Below are 21,890 nucleotides of genomic sequence, written 5' to 3' on the forward strand. Positions count from 1 at the left end.
AAAAGGATACAGTGAGTTGAGAACAGCAAAGTTGCAAGGCAGTGACTTACCAGATGATAATTAACCACCAGAAAACCCATAAAATTTGACAAATTCCTTTGTTGTTCTAGATCCCCCTTTTATCTCCTAGCATTTCTTTGTCTCCTATAACCCAGAGGAGCCATCTGATGCAATATTAGCAACCATAAGGAGATATTAAGAGGAGTACAAATCACATGCAAATTGCCTTTTGTTAAAAAAGAGCATCTTTCTATCCATACTTGAGGTCATGGCAGAAATTCATAGGCGGTCCCTCATCTTCTGCAACAGCCATTTTTTCATACAGACCCATCCTTTTGCAACCTACAACAGAATAGGGCACAAATCCCTGTCTGTCTTAGCTTATTTAAGAGATGACAGATAGGAGTGATTCCAAAGTCAAAAGAAAGAACAGTGATAGACCAAAGAAAGCCAGCCAAAAGATGCAAATCCAATTAATATTGAGTTTGTAAAAATGGGACTTATTACACCGTCAGTTTTCCCCCACTGAAACAGCCTGGCACAGCAGAGTTTTGTTCTACAGGCTGCTCTCAAGCCAAGCCATATTTTAGATGAATATATCAGACCATTTATGCATTGTTACTGCTCGCTGAGCAGTAATAAATGCAACTATTATACCTCATCCATATCCATAGTCTTTCAGAGATGAACTTCATACTTTTTCCTTTGGACTTTACTGCCTGTCAGTATAAAGAAAGTTGAGAATCCAATTCATTTCCAGATATTACTGTATGCATGGAGGATTTCTGGTACATCATTGTCTGAAGCAGGAGAAAGACTAGTTTATCAAGCAGGAAGCATTTTTACAAAGGGCATTATGGAAATGACTGAATAATTCTGCATAATCAAGCCAGATGTTAACTATTCTACCATTTCCTACTACACTCATCACAAGAAGCTGCAGGCTAGGAATCCAACCTCGAAGAAACCAGTACACTGGTATCTGCATGTGTTCACTGCAAGGGAGGGAATAAGTGATATATTGGAGCTCCTCAAGCTATTTGCAAGTCTTCCATTTTCCCAAGCTGTCAAGCCTTGGGGAAAAAGTAGGATTTGGATTTGCTGTTTGTCTTCAGAGTTTGAGTCTTCACCTCTCACCCCCCACAAGGCAGAGAAAAACTCACTGGCCCAGAGAATTTATCATGATCCTCCTTACATTTCTAGATTGCATCCAATCATCTCTGCTTTATGGCAAAAAGGAGCTGTCTTTCCAATGCAAGAAAGCTCTGACCTACTCATCCTGAAGCCCAGTTTGATTCAGCAGGAGGGGTCTGCATGCAGGAGTCCACTGCTCTCTTGGCTCCTATGCTTGGGAGCAAGCGCTGCTGATGTCTGATGTGTGCTGTAACACAGCACAGCATGCTCCAAGGAGCGGGCAGCTTCATGAAACCTCTGTGGGCAGAGCTGGCTCTGCCTGTACAGCGAATGGAGGAGAGGAGTGACAACATACCAATTAAACAGAAATGAAAGAGAGAGTAAAAACTTAACAAAGAATTAGTCAGATAAGTTCCAAATCAGGCCTGGGGTGCACTATTCAATGTAGCAGCACAGAAGTGTTCTCCATTTTTCCTGGCTGTCACCTTTCCATAGCACCTATACTTCTCCTGTAAGGTCCACTTTACCCAATCCTCCCAACTCCTGCAAGATGCCCAAGACCTAGTTTTACTCTGAACTCAAAAGATGGAAGAGACAGTAACAGTGATGCGTATGAGTAACAGGGAAGGAGGAAGACGGAGGGAACAGGAACCAATTACCCACTGAGTGTCCTTTCCCATCTGTAGTGACAGGCAGAATGCAGAAGGAAAGAAGCAGATATTAGTGAAGCGTGAAGTGCTGCTGAACCAATTCCCAAGGGCTGGCAGCTCTAGTTAACCATTTCCATTCATTCTGATAGGCGAGCAGCCACTCCTTGGGGAAGGATAACGTGAGCCTGCATTACACGAGCAGGGAACGGCCCCGCTAGCAGATCACTGCGAGTAGAAGAAGATTGCGTTAACAGAGCTGCAAGCCCCATCTAGGCTGAAACCCTCACTATTAAGGCGGAGGGAAAGAAGAACACCACTTGACCGCAGGATGGCTGAGGGTCTCTGGGGACTTTGCGGTAGGGAACTTGCAACACTGCAAAGCCCTGCTGCTGCTCCTGAAGTTGGCAGGCTGCCTCTTGCTAAAGAGCACAGAGCCTCTCTCTGTGATGAAGTGCTGCCGGCGCGGAGCAGGAGGTGAACAGGCAGTCTCACCACCAAACACACAAAGTTCTTCAAACGGGAATTTCCTTTAATTCCATTGCACCTACAAACCCATCTTGTCACAACAGCGGTCTAGCAGCTGCATGGACTTGCAGAAGAGGTCAAGCTCTACCCTACATGAACGGGAACAGCACCAGCGCCTCTTCAAGCTGCATCGGCATCTTTATTTTGCGTTAGTTGGCTCGGATGGCATTGCAGCTGCTCTGCAGTTAAAGAGTGTTTGCCCTGTAATTTCAGCTCCGTGTTAACAGTTATGCTGACTTATGCAGCAACTCCAGCATTGCTGCACTTCATTAGGAAGGTTTATTTGCATCTTAACAGTGGCTGGTAATGAAGTGACTCTGCTGAAGTGCTCATGTGATACTGAGGGGTTACAGGCTTCTACAATCACTTCTGCAACATGACGTGAGGTATTTGGAGCTCCAAAAAATAACAGGGGAGGGTGGAGCCAGGGACAGAGGCTGCAACGACCATTGTTCAGCGCCTGGATTGTTTTGTGCCCGCAGCACAGCCAGGGCTCTCAGCGCGGCTACGCATTTCACGGAGCCAGAATTCACAGGCTAACAGGGGGCAATCGCTGCCTCCCCCCTCAACTCAAAGTTAAGCACCAAGGAGCTAGATGAAAACATGCATTCTCAGTAACATAACAGCAAGGAACACAGGACGTTTTCTGAACAAAAATCAGGTGATGTGGTTGACTGAATAGCTGAGAAAAGAGTTACTAGCAGGCCACTTGATCTGGGCTAATTCTGTTACAGACATGAGCTTTACTGCGTGAAGTGCACCCTCTGACCTCCTGGGGGGTTGCAGACATCTTGCTGCAGACCCAGGCATTTTCAGTACCTTGCTTACTGCCCTTTTTGCGCGCCTGTTTTTGAGCAGCCAAGGCAGGCTTGCAGAAGAGAAGGGCTATTGCCCAAACCAAGCTGTGTCGAAGACGGTGGAGGACAGGTTACGCAGCCGACACCTGGCCACCAGTTTCAGGAGCACTTACTGCTAATGCTTTGCCATGCTGAATGATTTCTAACAGCAAACGAAACTAACTGTTTTGATTTTTCCAAAGTGTCAAAAAGCAACTCTGCAAAGCTCTGAGTCTTATTACACTTACAGTAACAACCTGAACAGCCTTAAATCAGATATGAATGAGCAACCCACCAGAAGAGCTCCTTCACCCTATTAGCGCTGGTCCAGGAACAGACATATGCCCTTTGTCAGAAATCCTAGCAGATGTCCTTTGTAGCTCGTCAGACCAGAAGAGTCAAGATGAAATGAGGCTCGCAGCTCATTGCCGGAGGCCAGAAGAGCACTCTGGGGACACGCTGAGTCCACTGTATAAATGGACATGTGGGCTGACGCAGAGCCTAGCCGTTCTTACACTGCGGTTCCAGGGAAAGGTGAATTAACTAACTTCCCTAAAATCACACACAGCAAGTCATCTGGAGAGCCGGGAGAGGCATTCAGCACCCAGGGCAGACTGGGCCTCCGTTTTGTGCTTCCAAATTAGATCAGGTTTCTTATTCTGACAGTGCCACAATACAGACAAAGCTAAAGCCACTCTAGGAATCAATTATCCATAAACGTATGCGACTTAGTAGAAAGCTTTTGAAAAAAAAATCATCGTCGAGGCCCTAAATCAACTGCAACTTGTCCGAGTGTCATCCACTGAGGCCAGACATCGAACTCCCCACTTAAAAGCAGCCAGCCAGAGAGGGACAGGTACCGCCAGCAGCCTCTGTGCGCCAGCGTTCCCCATCAGCTCCAAGGCAGGCACTCGGGACTGGCGGAGCGGGCAGTTCTTCCCAGGCTAGCAAGGCCGCGGGTGCCTGGAGCCACGGACAGGAGAGGACCGGCCAGCGTTCAGCTCCCAGCTCTACCTCGCCGCTTCAGAGCGGGTGGAGCGGTGGGAGGCAGCCCTGAGTGATGCTGAAGAAACCTCTGGGGTCAATCCCTCACTACCCAGCCTGATTGCATCCAGCTCCACCTGGAACAGCCACAAACTACAAAGACAGTCCAGGCATTACAGAAAAGTCTGTACATCCAGTGTTTATCAAGCAGCTTTACAATTCAGGACGTAAATCAGCCTGACCAGCTGCCAGCCTTGAATCAATAATATTCTTGTAGATGAGTGGCTAGAGTATTAAATAAAATCCTTACATAACAGACAATCCAAGCCTGTCCATTGCTACAAATTTACTGCTCCGCTTCAGGGTTTAAAGCCAGGCTCTTTGGCTCCCTGCCACAGTGTCCGGGCCCCGGGAAGCGCACAGGCTCACCGTGAGCCACTGGATACGCCGGGCAGCATTTGGATCTCATGCCTGCTGGATTTTCACAGCAACTGAACGCACAACAAGGTTTAAAGACAAAATGACCCCGGCTCATTACAGCACAGATGGACAACTGCTGTCCTACAGAGAGCTGCACCAACAATAAACCAGAAGCTGGAGGGCTGCATATAACCTGCATGAAGTTTAGCCACTCGGAGCCGGCTTGAAGGGGAGAGGGCATCAAACCCCGGCTCTCGGCACACAGAACTGCATCCCTGAAACTGCTCTCTAGGCAAATTCTGCTTCTGCCACATTAGTGCCTGCTATCACTGCTTAACACTTTGGAAGCAGAGAGTCAAACAGCTTTGTAACAGTGGGCTTGGTCACCATTTTACAGAAAAGAGAGCAAAGCAGAGAAGAACAGAACTGCCCAGGGTTACAGACAGGAGCTTAACCTGGAGCAGACTCAGTCCTGGCTCTGTTAACCAGAGAACAGCTTTCCCTAAGTTGTATAGCAAGCCTGCTCTGATTATAAGCAAAGCATATCCTGTTCTTGTACTAAAGGCCTGGTACTTTTCTTTTTTTTTTTTTAATTGTTAACACATGCTCAGCATCTGTGCATGCACAATATGCACATGTTACTTTTAACACTGATTACAGGACTTACTGTTGAGATAAAACACAAGATATTCACTGAAGAAAATTAACCTATCAAGCAGCTGGAGTCTCTCTGGTTACAGGGATAAGTATCTAGCAACGCTGAGAAAGGAATTCAAGTGAACAGTATTAATTTGCTGTTTATCCAGTTTTACACAATGCAGTCACCATTCAAACGCCTGGAAGAAAACCCCACAGTTTAAGAAAAGGAAATGCAGAATGACTTTTTTTTTTTTTTTTTAAAGAAATTAATGCTTGGGTTGATCTTCCTGGGTTAGTCTCATTGGGACTTCCATTGCAAGAACATCCCTTCGAAGACAGACACGCACTCCAAAGAAAAGGAGACATTATCAAATGTACAAAAGCCAACCCAGTATCCAAGGGGATCAACACATGACACTGAGTGAATATGACAAAGTGGCTGATAATCTGCCAGCAACCTATTCCAGACCTTCAGCTGCCTTTGAGATGCTCACACTACTGACGCAATCTCACCATCACAGCCACTGGTTTCATGCATCAACTCCAAACACACCCCAAACCATTTTCCTTCACCGTAACACAGAGAGGCTTATTTATACATCATACAATTACTTGCAAAACAGAAGCAGGATCCGGGATTGTTCTACTCTGACACATCACTGGACTTTGTCCCAGCTCAAGCTGTAAGACGACGTCAGAGGCACGAGGCAGAGTACACACTGCATTTGAATGTGTTCCCTTGTGTTCCCCTGCCTCCCCCCAGGTCCCCTGAGATCCAGGAGGGCTGCTAGTGATAAGCAGAAAGTAGACAGAGCTTGACAGTAGAGGTGGCAGAAACTCCATCATCAGGAACCTTAAAAATTACACTAGACAGAACCTCTCGGGAACAAGTAAACTCAATCCTTCCTTAGATTAGACCCCAAAAAAGTGTGGTTCCAGTACTCTTGCTTAGACTCCTAAGACAGTGGGAGGAATGGGAAAAGGAAGCAACTAAAGCAGCATACACAAGAGGCTGCATCGGCATCCACAGTCAAACATGGTTACTTTCTCTCAGCGTACAGGCCAAAGCAAAGTAAATGCCTTCTGCTTTGGGAAGAAGAGAGAGACTGCTCACATTGCCCCGAGCTTCATGCAATGGTATGGGTGCCTCATTCAATCTTCCCAGCACAATAGGGGAAGAAAATGAATTAGAAAAACTTGAGAGTAATGAAGAGGGAAACTTCACAGCTGAGAGAGAGAAAGAGAGAGAGGCAGCAATATAATATACAGAGAAATGTGTGGATGAGCTATTTGGAGGAGAAAGAGGAGGAGATTGATACACCAATAGCCAGAATGCATACTGATATACTGATAGCCAGAGTACAGATAAGAATAGAGGAAGATGATTTATTTAGGATTCCAAGCCCAGTAATTGACTGCGTGAGCAACCCAAGTGACTGTCACCCCTGGCTCCTGGCCATTTTTGACTCCTGGTGAAGGATGAAGAGCTCAGCCCTTCTTCAAGGAGCTCAGGCCATGTTTTTAATACATCTCACCCACCTACCACATATACAGAGCAGGCATGCCTGCACCTGCATTTTGAACCCATGGTTTTTTTGGCACTGCACAAACTTTGCTTAATATTAGCCCAGGATTAATCCAAATGCCAATCCCCTTGACAAGGCATGCAGTGCAGAGAGACACTGCCTAGCAATTAAGCTAATACCAGGTTGGGGTAACTCAGTTTGGTACCTTTTAAACACATGCCCACAGCAACAAACAAAGGCACAGATCACATTCTCTCACACACAAACCAGGATGACTAAGAGACAAAAAGCCAGCAAAACACATAGATTTATCAGGACAAGATTCATTTATACATGTGAGAGATAAGGGGAAGAAAGGGCATTTGATGCAACAGCATTCCAACAGAAAGCGTTCTGGGGGTCAACACCCTCCAGATTTTCTTAGCGCTCTCCCCGTCTAATAACTCAGGTGAGACAGTGCTGGCCCACACAGCCTGGGGCACAGCTACTCCCCTGCCCAGACACAATCACTTCGTTAGATAAGGCCACGGAGCCCCATGAATTTACTTTAGGCTTGAGAAAAAACATGAAGTAAAAGCCTAGTATCATGTAAACTAACAGCTCTACTGCCAAAGGGGGTCATTAAATTAAGTCCATTGATGCCAACCGTTAATCTTTTTTCCCCAAACCAAGCTTTAATCCTTCTGCTTTGCCTATTTATTTACCTCCAGCTGCTAATGACATACAAGGGGTTACAATAGATGGCCTATGAGGACAGTATAGACAGAAATTTAACTTCTAGCCACTCTGAGCTGCCATCGATAGCACTGTTTTCTGTGATGCCTGAACACAGAAGAACCCACAACTTGTTAGTGGCAGCTCTTGCAACGCAGGACAAAGGCTGCAAAGGTCACTGCTCTGTGCTCATTGCCTGCATTCCCAGCAATTCCAGCTGAGACCATGTCCCTAATCCCCTATTCCCCTAGTGTAAATAGCAGGCTCCAGAAGTGCCATTTAGATGGCACAGACACTCAAGCACATCTGCCCTCAATGAACACCAATGCCATTAAGGGGTAGATTGTTTCCAGTTCATTAGCTCATGAAACGCTGGAGCTGGAAGTGTGCTTAATGTCTGCTTTAATAAGATTATGGCAGCTTAAAAAATTCTTTGGCAAATAAGGATTTGTTGCATCGGGATTCATCCAGCTGCCTCCTGCTTTGATTATTCAGCGCTTGATTCAGAACTGAAGATGCACCTAAACCAGGCATGCAGATACCCTGAGCCAGAGCACTACAAGCCAAATCTCAAACCAAAGTAAGACAAATCCATTGTGGATCTGAAAACCACCTAGCTGTGTTCACCAGGGTGGTCTCAGTCAGACTGCATGGTGCAAATGCAGCCAGACTGCTTCTTACCCCTGCTGGCAAGTCAGCAGGCTGCTAGCTCAGGGATCCATGCACTGTGCTCCACCATGTGGGATCAGGTCTCAGGCTAATGATTACATTCACCGTTTCTCGTTGCCCAGCTGCTGCCGATGTAAGAACACAGCACCGAGCTCTTCTCTGCACTGTAGCTGTCATCCCCTTGCTAAGCGATTCTCTCATTACAGCTTACGCCCAGCTCCCACCCCAGAGCAGAAGCAATGTGTATTTATTCACACTCTGGAGCCTGACCCTTTCAGGAATAGAACACCACCTCGTGAGCTGCTGTGGCAAGGGGACGACTATGTGCAGAGCGGCAGAGCACTTCCCTCTTGGCCTAACTGCAAATAAGATGTCACTGATACTAAAGCATGACATACTCTGGAGAATACACAAGCGGAATGATGCAGGGCTATGGCTTGCAGCACTGAGAGTTTTTGCAATGAAATTTAATAGGGTTAGGAACTGGATGGAAAGGAGTCAGGATAATTACAAAGCACTGGGACACCTGAAATCTTTGTAACAACTTTCTGGTTTTCTTCTCCAGACAGAAGCAGCATGAAAGATGTATGCACTGGCCGCAGGGATTCTACAGCATACATCAATATTCGTTTTATTGCAGGAAAAACCTGCTGAAAGTTCGCATAATAGCACTGGTTCAATCTTCTTCAAGTTTTAGGACTCAGCACTGGGAGCTCAGGGATTCAAGCATTACAAGAATAAGTGATGAGCACAGCTCCAATTATTTCACATCAGCTGAAGCTAAAGAGCACGTGGCTTACCAAGCTGTCCAGCCCTCCTCCCAGGAGGTCCACAGCACCCATCTGCATGGAGGACACTTGGGGAACATTCACCGGGGGTCCCAGGTCCAGGTTCAGAAGGTCACCAAGAAGGTCGCCCTGCGATGGAATGACCTGCGGCTGCTCCAGGTTTGTAGTGGCAGTTGTGCCCACAGGGCTGTCTCCTGCATCAGTGCTGCAGGCAGGATAAATAAGAATCAGAAAAGTGAACCATTAGTCACCTTTGGTCTCTGGCTTCAGATTTCCAGTAGAGAAAAACACAGCAAGAGTTGGCCCATGAGCAGAAGTCTGTTAAGGTTTGTTCTGGCAGCTGACCTAACCATTACCACATATGAGGCGGTGTGTTATGGAAGTGGTTCTTCAACACATGCTTTGAGCACAGGGACCTTCCATGAATCAGGCATCATTTATAATTCAGAAAAGGGTATCCTCAGGTGTGAAACCCTGCCCACCTGGAGAATCACAAATCCTTCCTAAACTATGAGCTATGAATACTACGTAGCCAACAGGACTGAAAATAAGTCTTTCCTAACTCGGGAGAAACCTATGAAAATGATTTTGAGCCTACTGAGTCTAGAGGACTATATGTAAATACGAAGCCAACAACCACTACCACCACCACCAACAAAAAAACCCACACGTGCACCAAACCCAGATTTCCTCCTCAGAAGCCTACCACTAATAAAACTCTTGAACCCTTGATCTAACAATACAAGCTCAACCTCCCCGTGACAGATCTGGATTAGCCATGTTCCATCAGCCAACACCAAGATCCACAACTCTTTTCTGATTGAAAACCTCAATTTTAAATTGGCACCTCCTTTTCTACCAGTAATAATTTCCTCTTCTATGTATTAGCAGGCATGCTAACTACTAGTCTAGAAAAACTCATTATACAGCTTCCAGAGTTTCTCATCATAAGCAGTCTGGCTCTTTTATATTCATTTGCCACTGAATTTCACAACAAGCAAATGAAAAGAAAATGTAAAACTCACTGTAGCTACTGGAGAACTTATTACAACATTTATTCTTTAAATCCACAGATGCTAATATTTTAGATAACTTCAAATCTATTGTGTGCCCTGTTGCCTGCAGTAACTGAGAAAGTTATTTCCAGCTCATATTACTGCAGATGCTGCTAACAGGCAGTTGCATACAGATGCCATTGGAATTAGTGTCCTGACAAGGTGCTTAACACTGGAACTCTTTTATAGGGATTCCAGCTCCTGATTTGAGTAGCCACAATCCCCTTCCTTATCTTTATTCAGTTACTGAGGGAAAAGCTTTAGCAACACAGTATAAGCTGCTCCTAACTTCACTGCCAAGAGAAAGATGTAGCATAAGGACTGAAGAATGAATTAGTTACCAGGCAGCAACAGAAAGGGTTGAAAGCTTCTTTGCATTAAAAGATTTAGACCTCTAATAGTACTAATATTAGTTGTCCTTTCTGCTTCTGCCTTCAGCAGGGAGACAGTTCTATGTTGAACAGCTAACTAAAGCATTTTTGAAGAGCAAGTGGTTATCCTGCTCCACCTCCACCCTGAAAATGGGTTTTAAAGAACAGCATGTATGAGCAGAGGCACATTACAAGCCTGGAGTGCACACACTTAGTTCTTTCCCAGTATACAATCCCTTTAACACTACACCTCTTCAACACTTACTCATCCTTCTTCTGATGGAGATAAAGCAATGCTTCAAGGTCTCGTTTAACTGCAGTTGCCCCAAAGCTCAACAAGAAATTAGGAAAGGACAAAACTAAGTAGATTGTATTATTAAGAACAAACAAAAAAAACACAATAAACAAACAAAAAACCAAAATAACAAAGCGCCAAGCCTTCCATTTTCTGTACAGAATGGGTCTTTTTAAAGAGTTTTGTATATGCTACTTCGTATTTTCTTTAAAAGACAAAAAGGAATAAAGAAAGAGGGTTATATATAGAAAGAGGGCAAAAAAACACTTGATATAAGCTTTGTAGTACTGCGCAGTAGCCAGCAGCAGCTTTCTCAGAGTCTTTTACTCCTGTACCTCCATGCGAATTGGAGATTTGGCCCTGTGTTCAACCTCCAGTGGTTCCCAAAAGCTGCATGTCACAAGGGATGAACAGCCTGAACCAGAATCAAAAAGGTTCCTGCTGCCACCTGGGTGGGAATGGGTACCTCTGCCCTTGTCTAACCAGACTTCTCCCCTCCCAGATCCTCTGCTCCCAGGAGCTCTGCCCAAATCTCCCAGCTGCATTACAGCTGAGCGGAGGTGGTGTGGGCCACCACGCGAGGAAACACTGACAAACAATCAGGAGGTTGCTTCCCCACCTTCGGGATTCATCTGCAACTCTCTGGGGCCCTGAGGCTCATGGAAGAGGCTGGAGCCTCTCACCGCCTGTGAGCTGTTCAATAGGTCTGCCTGTCAGCCAAGAGCTGAAACAAACCCTCCTACACTGCTTCGTATGACAATGCACTTCCTAATACAATGTCATGCAGTGTATTCTGCCAACCATAACTAATTCCTTATAGGTTTATATCCAGAAAAGCACCACTTGACTAGCTATTTCTGCCCATCTACTCATGGTAAGGCTATCTTGACCATCTTAAGACACACTCATTGGGGACATCTCCACACTTGACTCTCTGCTTCCACCTCTATCTTACTGTGCAATTTGAAGGAAAAAAAGAAAAAATAGTCAGTCTCTAGTGAGTGGGTCAGCTACCAGAATGGTCATCGCCACAGGGCAGAAGTAATGAAGATGACTCCAAACAGTTAGGCAAGGAGGATATCTTCCACTAGATCACCACTGTCTAACTTGCTCCAAGCTGGCAGATTTTCATGCATCTTTTAGGACTAGGAAGAGGAAAACCAGTTTTAATATTCAGCAAGAACATACTGTATGCATGAATTCAGGCTCCCCACAACCCTGCCCCTCAGGAGCTTCTCACTATAAATACATTGCTTAAAGTGGCAATTTGGCATGCTGTGTCATGGTGCAAGGGAGGTCTTGGCAGCAGCTTGACTGATCTGTCCTTTTGCTAGCAATAAAGCAAAAAGCCACAATAACAAGGCCTCTTTATAAGACGACCTTACATTGGAGAAAGCTGATGTATCACTAAATAACACCATTCATTTTTTAATTTACCGAGAGGGCTGGAGCACAGCGTCAGCATTCAGTGTGTTCTGGTAAGCACCTTTTAAACTTTCTCCCAGTGATTCTTACCACTGCTGATAAAGCCCTGCTGGTTTTAGGTTGAGGTAATGGGTAATTATGGAGCAAGAAACACCAGAGCAATGTTAAAAATTGCTACAGTCAAAAAACAGCGGAGGTGAGTTGACTCTCCTGGCAGTAGCTACTAGTTTCAAGTCACATAAGCAGTATACCTAAGAAGCTAATAAAAAGTAACATTCCTTGCAACAGCTGAATTCCTTAAATTGAGTAAGCTACTTGCCTAAAACATTAGTTTCTGTAATGACCTGAAATAGCAATATACAGAAAGGCTGGTCAGACTGGAGACCAAAGCTACATCTCCCTTGCTAGCTCATTTTGCTATGGAGGCAAATCTTTGAGTTGGAGAGGTAGCAGAGCAAAGTAGCCACTGCTTTTTTTGTCTGACTAGCAGACTTGTGATTGCAGGTCCTGGGTCAATGCAGCCAGACTGGATTTCATACACAGCGAGAAAACAATTCAGCTTCCCAAAGCCAGTCATACTACAGAAATAGCTTTAGTTGCTAAGAATAGCAGAGGAGTGGTGTCAGAAGATAGAAAAGGAACAACATCACACATTGATTTATCAGTGCAATAGCATAAAATAGCACTGCAAATGTCACTTTGGGAATATATTAAAAGGTAAGCCTGGATACTCTGCCTCCTGCTGTAAAGCACACTTACATTTGTAATTAATACAGTTGGCAAATAGCACTGCTTACCTGCATGACAAACCATGGGAACAGGCTGAGCAGCAACACAGCCAGAATTCAAGGCTACTGTAATGCCTGCTCTTCCAGATCTAACCCATTCCCAGGACTGTGATCACAGGAAAGTGTTAAAGCTCCAGATAATAAGCCAAAGCATTATTTTCACAGGTTAGACGGAACCATATCAGTGTAAACATCTTATTTCAAGCCCAAAAAGATTTCAGTGACAGGACCTAGCAGATCATACACTTCCCTCGCTTTATCCTTACAGATACCAAGCAACAAGGAAGTTTTGCTAGTCCTTCCCATCTCACATTCCCACTGCAAAGGGTCTGGTATTTACCAGCTACTGAAAGCAGGTGCTATTCTACATGACTAAGCTACATTCTTGCTGAAGCAAAAGCTTTTATAGAAGCATACACTTCTTGGATTGTGCAACATACTTGATTTTACCACTGTCCTCCTCCTCCTGGATTAGCCTTGCACCAGTTATCCAAAGCTTCTGCTCTGCTATTCCAACTCTAACGTCAGCGGCCTTATAACCAGTGCTTTCTCAAAGGACATTAAGACTTCTCCCCGCATGAGAACTTTATGATGCAGAAACTCAGAAACTACATACCCAGGATTAAATCCTACAGTGAAATAACTCCTTAAATGATCTGTAAGTCTCTATACAATCAGTAATAAAAATAAAATAAAATAAATAAATAGAAGTGTTGAAAAGGTCCTTGCATCTTTTGCACTGTTTGCTAGGAAGAAACAACTGATCTTCCTCCATTCCCACAACAGTTGTCTCTGCTTACCTTCCATGGTGAATTGGCAAATGTTTGCGGTGGATCCCGTGGCTCCCCTCCACAAAAGCATTGGGTGGTTTGTGGTACACAGAAGCTAGAGACCCAATATGGCAGATCAACTCATCTAGCAGAGTCGGCTCAATCAGATCGGTCTCTTCAGAAATAAGCGGCTTTTCTGATAAGACCACTTCTTTGGCAGTCACTGGATCCGTGGAAAGAAGGCGCCAGTAGATGTAGCCACGATCCCGCAGGTCTGGGTTGTCAGAATCCTGAAATAAAGCATTGCAGCAGTTGTGGGTTTAAATGGAACTAACCACTGCAGTCACTCTAAATCTCCTAGCAGTGATTTTGGTCAATTTAAAGAACATCCAGTAGCAACACAGTCACCAATTTCACAATGATGTTACAAACCGCTAGTTGTGACGAACACGTCAAAACTAAAAATAAGAACAAAGGATTAATTCCTGGTTTACTATCCCAAGAAGTTAATCCAGATGGTCAGAGAGGAAAAGCCCAGGATTGACACACCCCACAATTGTCCCATCCCACAAAACTTCTCTCCAAACTCTCCTGCCGCTTAATGTAACAATAAGAATCAGAAGAACCTGGAGGGGTGCAGACAGGAGAAAAGAAGGCTGATTCAAAATGACTCAGCCACATACTAAGAGTAGACATGCAATACTGCATATCATAGAAGAATGATTTAAGATTCCTGGAAACATATGACTTACCCAAGGGCGCTCGTAGGACAAAAAGATCCTGCAGAGCTAGGATGGATCTTAATAAGCTGTATTCTTCATGCCAAAAGAGATCTTATTTATCCTGCCTTTTAATTATTTAATGAAGTATGGAAAGATGCTAACGATACATTGTTAGGACCCCTCATCAGTTCTCCAGCTGTCAATAACATCTTTGTTTTACTGCACATAATTCTGACTCTGCGTGAAGCGCTAATTATTTCTCTCTTCTTTTCAAACAGCTCTGCCCAGAGCAGCAAAGTGGCGATAGCTTGCAGCTAATGTTCTAGGGATAGGGAGCTGGTGTGGTTTTATGTTGTGGTGCAACATGTTTAAGCTGCCCATGGAAGAAAGGGGTGGGAATTTTAATCTCCATGTCAGCAGAATAACAGGGTAAATGCTTCTGAGTTTTTTCTGTAAAATTTTGGCAACATAGCCTACACCTCATCCGCCTTTGTCATTAGCATTTTTTCTCTTGTTCTGCGATCTCATTCACATTGCTGCCGATCTACTGTAACCTGCCGCTCTGCCCTACGCCTCAAGATATTCTCGGGCACACAGCAGAACATCTATTTGTAATGAGACTGAGCATGCTAAATTCATTTTGCTTGCAGAGACCTAGATACAATGTCTGGGTCAACTGATTTCTCTGCAGTGCTGTTTTTCAGTTTGATGGTGGAGTCATGGGCTCTTTGACCCTTTGTCCTTAACAATTCCTACAAGAACCTCCTCATCCTGTCTGCAGCAGGCAGTTCAAGATCAGAGAGGGCCTCCACAAGGGCAGAGGCAAAAGACCACACGCTCCTATCTACCTTCAGTCACATGCAGATTCAAGACTGACTGTTTCTTCCCACAGCCAGATACATGGATTTGAAACTTTGGTCCATCTACTGGAACACAGGAGTCCCAGATCTTTACTTTCCACAGTTTTCCTAACCCTCCACTCTCTAGGGTCTGCACATACACCTGCAGCGCATGCCAGTGAACCCATGCTAGTTTAACTAGCCATGCCAGACAGAAAGCAGCAATGAAGATGTAGTGGCTTTGTGCCATTCACCAGGCTACAAACCTGCTAGGGACCCTGATCGCTACTACACATCTGTGTCTCTCCCACCCCCAGCTGCTTCGCTGCTATTTTTACCAGTGCTGGCTGGATTAGGCTGGCTCCTGCTACAGTCACACCTGCATTCTGTTGTGCAGACTTACCCTAAGAGACATGCAAAGTGTAACAATACCTAATCGGGGAAGAGAAACGTGTGTGTAATTACTCTCCCACTCAAGTGAAAAACAGTATCTCTACCTCAAAACCAGACCTTGGAGCGGAAGGCTTTTTAGTGTTTCACAGCTACTTATCCTACACCGATTCTCATATAAAATACAAGAAGCCAGACTGAATCAACATTTGTGACAAAGAGAAAAAACAGACGCCTATTATATTCCTAGGGTGCCATTAAGTGTTTCGTGACTCAGCAGAGTGGGTTTTAACACTTAGTACCTTTCTTCTGCTGGCTTAGACGACAGATACACCATGCCCTTGGCCCATCCCTCTCCAAAGAAGGGCTGAGAGCCTGTGTAATAGCATATTTGTCTTTACAGCTATGTAGGTTTTGAAGCAAGAACAGCAGGCTACAGATTTCTTGCCCATGCACCATGTGATACCCCCACCTGTGAGAAACTGAGTATTAGTAAGTCCACATCCATGACTTCTTGCAGCAAAAAGGACCAAAAAGGCCAGCTGAAGATTCTTTTCAAGCAGAAAATCTGGAGTCAATTGCAGCCTGTCCAAAGCAGTTGGAAGAGTTTATTTTCATCACTTAATACAGTAGGTCTGGAGAAGAGCTGCTCTTTTTGGGCTATGCCATTACACAGTTGTCCCAGTCATTAGAGCCAGGGAGTGCAGGAGAATCGGCTTAAGTCTTACCCACTCCTGCCAGAGGAACATCTTTGCTTCCATCCTCCAGAATTACAGAATTTTTATCTGCCAGCTCAAGCTCACTCCATACCTGCAGTGATCTAAGCTTATAATACCTCTAACTCAGCACCTCATGCATAATGAATCTGGGATCCTAACCCACTGTTAAAGCCTCCAACAGAGCTGCCACATTGGTTGGCAGCAACCAAGTAGAAGGGGAAAAAAAACAAACCTTAGTTCTTTTGTTTTCAGAGCACTGCTTAAGCCCTGCTCTTCCCAGAACAAAGTCTTTGCCAGGCCTTTCCCCTCTGTCACAGCCCCAGTTGTTTTAACTGCAAGCCACCTTAAAGGAGAAAGCATTTTTGTTTCTACAGAACTTTTACTCTGTTCCTAACATTTAATTTGAGGGGGGATGAGGGGGGAATTAGGATGAAGCAAGAGCAAAGGAGAGTGCAGATGCCAGATGGCATGGTAACAGGCACAGAGCAGATCTTAAAGAGAGTCAAAACTGTCCTCTCTGGGAGAAAGAACGTGCCTGAATCCCATCTACTGGGCACAGCTGATTGGCCTGGCAGATGGGACTCTCTAGTTTGCAGGTGCTTAGCACAGCATCTCGAGTGCTCTGGTTCACTGGGTGTCTTGGCTTACCTGCGTGGCCAGGCTGAGGACCTGCTGAACCAGCTCCTGTGTCTCAGAAGGCTTTTTTAAGAACAGCTTCACTATAGCAGTCAGCAGCGTGAGCTGCACCTAAGAAAAAAGGAACGCAGCAGAGAGATTACAAGAGTTATCCATGCTTTAGTGATGTGTCCCAAATCTAATCATCCTTTACTGATATGAAACTCGAGTCCATCATTTGTAACAGCATTATACTTTTCGTTGCCAGTAAAATCCAGCACAGTGAAACTCTCTCTTGCCTGTTGCAAATAATTTTGCAAACAAGTCCCTAATTATCATGCTGAGATTTATGTAATAATTTTATTCATCTCAGCACTACTCTTCTGTATGTTCTAGTCCCCAACAGGATTATTTTCCCCCCAAAGTATCCAAAACATGGAGTCCCTCTTGCTCTGTCTTATCCTCCAGGAAGAGAAGTTTGTGAGACACAGGCAGACCACAGAGAACATCTATAGACTCCCATAAGTTTTATTTTAGCCAAATACTGAAATTTTCATTGGGAGGTATTTTCTGACAACTGCAGTAATATTTACAGTCAGTTCCATACATACACTGCATGTCACACATACAGATAAAAATGGAAAGCACAATTTTACCTGGGTACTTTCATCATGGAAGCCCTCCAAAAAGCTCTCTAACAGCTCATCAGCATTGTCAATTCTTTCCGCATATTCACCCACTATCCAGATCATGGCAGCTCTGGCATCAGGTTCATCCAGGGAATCTAGGTTCTCGCACAGAGTGGCAATGATGCTTTCATACCTGATTTGTCAGAGCACAGATAGATTACTGGGGTGAATTCAACTTGTGTTACTCCATCTCAGCTCACATCATTCGGCAGAGAATCCTGCACTGAATTATAATGTCTTGTATTTCTATGCAACATGCAGCAAGCAGTATTTCACTCAGCTACACAAGATAATTTCTATGCATTTTCTTTTTCCATGTTGAGTGCTAGGATTTCACAAGCTCAAGAGCTCTGCCATTTCTTTAATCAGCAAGAGCACCCAGATGAGGAATTCAAGATGCAAAGTTGCCTCCCTTTCTTTCTGGTAAAAGGAACATTTGATCCAACAGTTCAATCCAGCTCCCCATGAGACTGAATCAGATCTTGCAGCTTCACTAGCATCTCTTCCCGACTGGTAGCTCTAAACTGGATATTATCTTTCCCCAATGCTTTGCTATTAAACAGACATTGCACACCATTTGTTTAGTTTCTCCTCATCCCCACACATGAGTATCCCTATTGTAAGCAGTCAGTCTATCTTGCAACAGACAACAGAAATTGCCAGAGGCACCTGCAGATGTCCAATACTACTTTTTAGATGTTCATGAAGCCTCTGCTGAGAGGCATTGGTGTGTTATTCTGTAGCTAAAGAGACAAATCCTTGTTGCACAAAGAGCTTAAAAGAAGCCGAGTACTGCCAAAGCCAGACAGAACACTTGATACAGAGAAAGCCAGCAGAATTTTGCTCAGCATGATCTAGCTGGGATCTCAGATTGTGAAAGCCATGAACACCCTCTCAGGAGATTGTGTATAAACCTTCTAGAGGATACAAGCAAAACCAGAAGGGTGATGCTGTAAAACTTGGTCAAATCTCTTTTGTGACATTTCCTATAGGAAATCCATAGGTTTTGATGAAGGCTTATACTCAGCATCAAGGTGGAGGGGGAGATTTTCAATTCAAACTAATTCTGTGTCGTGCATACATCTTGTCCAGAGTTGATATTTGATTCCTAGAGTGCTAGGCTCAGAAGGGACACTGCTTTTCAGAAAGATGGCCACCTTCACTTCAGTGCCCCTGGAAAGCTGTACTGAGCGAGTTTTGCATTGTTCTACTCTCACGCTAGCTGACTAAGGCTTCCAAAAGCCTTGTAGGACTTTCACATACTTGTTGGGGTACTTGCGGAAGATGTCCCTGATGACTACAATGGCCTCCTGGACCACATAGTTGACCTTGGTCTGGATGAGATCTAGCAGTGTGCTCACACAGCGCTCTGCAGATTGCTAGAGAGAAGAGCAGAACACCACAATTAAAACAAGTTGAGAAAAAAAACCCTCCCAGCCCACGGCACACACACTGAGGCATCGGGGATGCCTATCAAAGGGCACCAGAGGGGAGAAATAAAAGCACAACAGCTACCAACTTGTGTGTCCAGAATACCCTTGATGGTGACCAGTGCTTGTGTACTACTAGGGAATTTATGATGCTGTACAATGGAGATACCTGCTGACTCCAACTCCTGCAATAAGTGAAGTGATTGAAGCAACTGTGCCAGTAGGTGGTTGGATCATCACACAAAAGACATTAAGAACATTGCCCACATTACTACTTATACCACCTTCTTGCTGGCTAGCAGTCAAAACAGGTCACTGAATGAGCTCTCTTGGACTTGCCTAAGCCACGGCAACCAAAGGTGGGAGCATTTTGACAAGGACTGCTGGAAGGTGTCTGGGGAAGAAAGAAGAAGGTGGAAGTAAGGCATGCTACCAAACATGTTGCAAGAACAGCAGCAGATTCGCTATCTTTGGGATAAGGTCACTACCAATGTGTGAAGCTATAAACGGAAATCTGGTCTTGCTATTGCAGCTTTCACATTAAATAACTCAAAATTCCCAGCCACAGGCACTGTAAGATAACAACAGCTAGGCACTGGAATACTCCATGAACCAGAACTGGAATTAAAGGCAGAAAATTCAGGGAGGTCAATTCCCAATAGCACAGTGAGGCAGGACATCAGAAGAGCAAACTCCAACACTGGAGAGCCTGGAATAAGGATAGTGATTTGGCTATTAACAGAGCACATATGAAGCTTCATTACACAGCTGGTGATTAATGTGAGAAGCAGACTGCTCACGACCCTGCCTAGGCAATCACCACCAGAACATTCATAAAGCATTCAGTATCGAGACAAACCTTGTAGGGTACAAACAATAGCAACGTAGGTGGATTTTTCAGTTCAAGTGAGCTAATAGTCCCCTTCATTTTTGGAAGAACTTGAAGGCTGAGTAGAGGAGGAGGAATGAAATGGCATTTAAATAAGTCAGAGAAATAATTTTTTTGAGAATGGGCAAAATCTCAAGGACAAACCTCAAGACTTGTAGATCTGAATTTGGGACAAGCAGAGACTAAAACCTCTTTGTGACTTTTTGCCCATGTGACCATAGCAGTGGTACCATACCAATGCAACCTACAAGCACACCAAACAGTGGAAATGCTAGCATGGGAATCAGGCAAAAGAGGACACCCCTTTTAAACCAGCATTTGCTCTGTCTTTGCAAACTGCCCTAAAAGCCAGGCGATCTTAAAGACCACTCAAGCTAAATCCTTCTTAAGCCAACTCAACTCTATAGAATCTATAGCATCACCCACTGCTTGCAACTCAAGCAGTGCAGTGGTGCCAAATACAACTAGCAAAGCTTCAAGAGCTGAGAAACTCAAGGAAAAGAATATTAAGGTTCACATTTTCTCCTCCTTAGATTCTTTGAAACCTGATTTTTCAAGAAGGGCACAACATTTACTTTGAAACACGCAGTATTGATTTTTAGCTCAAGAGTCCCTTGGAAAGCAAGCTGCCACATGCACAGTAAAGCAGTCAAGTCCCTGTAACAAAGCACATCTCAGTTCATCTCATCCCTTGTAAACACGTCACTATTTGAAGGTGGACATCCCTGAGGACTGCTGTGCTTTGCAAACTGACACGAAAGAGTGCCCCAGCCAGAGCAGCTCTCAAGTTGGAGTGAGGAAGAACAACAAACCAATGCCAAACTTACTTTGTTGTTCTCTACTAATCAAATGAAAGCCTGAAAGATTACTGAAGTAATCATACCTCACACACTGTCATAACCCTCAAAGATTTCTAAGAGCTGGGCTGCTAGCGGAATCTCCTGGAATTGAGACAAATCCCCCTCTAATATAGTTCCTGCTGCTTCTCCTTTGCTCTACAGGAATCACTACCTACTGCGTCCTCTTCATGTACTCTTCCTCAGAGGCCTAAAGGGAATATGAGCAAAGCCTCTTTCCTTACAATCAAAGCATCAGATGCCATCTTCACCTAATGCTGTCAGTGAAGCAAACCAACCCACAAATCACAGATACCTTCACCTCATGCTGTCAAGTCTGGCTACACCACTTCGATGTAGACATCCCCAAGCTAACTCTACCTTAGCAAGCCTATCTGCATGAAATGATGCTCTTCTGACATCCCCCAAACCAGTATGACTACTTAAGCCTGGGCAAAATCCATCAGCCTTGCTGTTCAACATGTGCACTGCTTACACTTCCAAAATGAGTGCTACCTCTGCTGTTTGTCCTATGCTCTGTTATGCAGTGCAGGTAACGCCACACTGGCTCTAAGGCTCAAGTCACAGCAGATACAAATTTATTTACTAGCTTGCTCTTCTAAGAGAGACAATTAAATAAAAGGTAGGTTCCCTGTGAATACTCATTCATCAAAAGCTCCTGCTGGCTGTGCCCTATGTCAAAAAGCAGATTTCTAAGCCTTGGGAACTTGGACACCAAGGGCTGCGAGAATGCTGAAACTCTTCCATTAGTCATAACTCACAGAGCAAACAGCCTCTAGTAAACACAGATGCACTGGGCACAGGGATTAACCTAGCAACGAGGACAGTGTAGCGAGTTGTTCTGTACTTGCCCTCTTTTAAATATGGCTCTTGTCAAGGAGTAAACAGACCTAATCTTTAGCAGCAGTGTCTTCAAAGGAGTGCTGCTTAAAAAAAAGAAGAGTTAACTCAAGTTATTGGGAAATACAAAAGTAAATAGTTAGATAGTCACTGCAAATTTGCTGTGACATTATTATTAGTCTTTTGCAGACTGAATGCAACTCTGTCATGGTATCAGGGTGGGGAGGAAAAGTGCTGGGGATGAGGGTGAGAAAAGGTAAGACCTTTCAAAACATCTTGATGCTGTAGGAATACACCATCTTTTATCTGAA

The 21,890-nt window shown here is 44.5% G+C and overlaps 1 protein-coding gene across 4 annotated transcripts in view; it reads right to left on the minus strand.

Annotated features, from left to right (window-relative positions):
* AP2B1 (adaptor related protein complex 2 subunit beta 1) overlaps positions 1–21,890 on the minus strand; it is an 81,204-nt gene that overhangs the window by 28,282 nt on the left and 31,032 nt on the right. For all 4 annotated transcript variants that reach the window (XM_067309421.1, XM_067309419.1, XM_067309420.1 and 1 more), the window contains exons 10-14: positions 18,827–18,942; positions 17,531–17,696; positions 16,908–17,006; positions 13,620–13,879; positions 8,898–9,090 (exon numbers count right to left, since the gene is read on the minus strand). In XM_067309421.1, the coding sequence (XP_067165522.1) occupies positions 8,898–9,090; positions 13,620–13,879; positions 16,908–17,006; positions 17,531–17,696; positions 18,827–18,942 (834 nt within the window). The remainder of the gene's footprint in view (positions 1–8,897; positions 9,091–13,619; positions 13,880–16,907; positions 17,007–17,530; positions 17,697–18,826; positions 18,943–21,890) is intronic.

The sequence above is a fragment of the Apteryx mantelli genome, chromosome 22 (genome assembly GCF_036417845.1).
Source record: "Apteryx mantelli isolate bAptMan1 chromosome 22, bAptMan1.hap1, whole genome shotgun sequence".
In the NCBI taxonomy this organism is placed as follows: Eukaryota; Metazoa; Chordata; class Aves; order Apterygiformes; family Apterygidae; genus Apteryx; species Apteryx mantelli.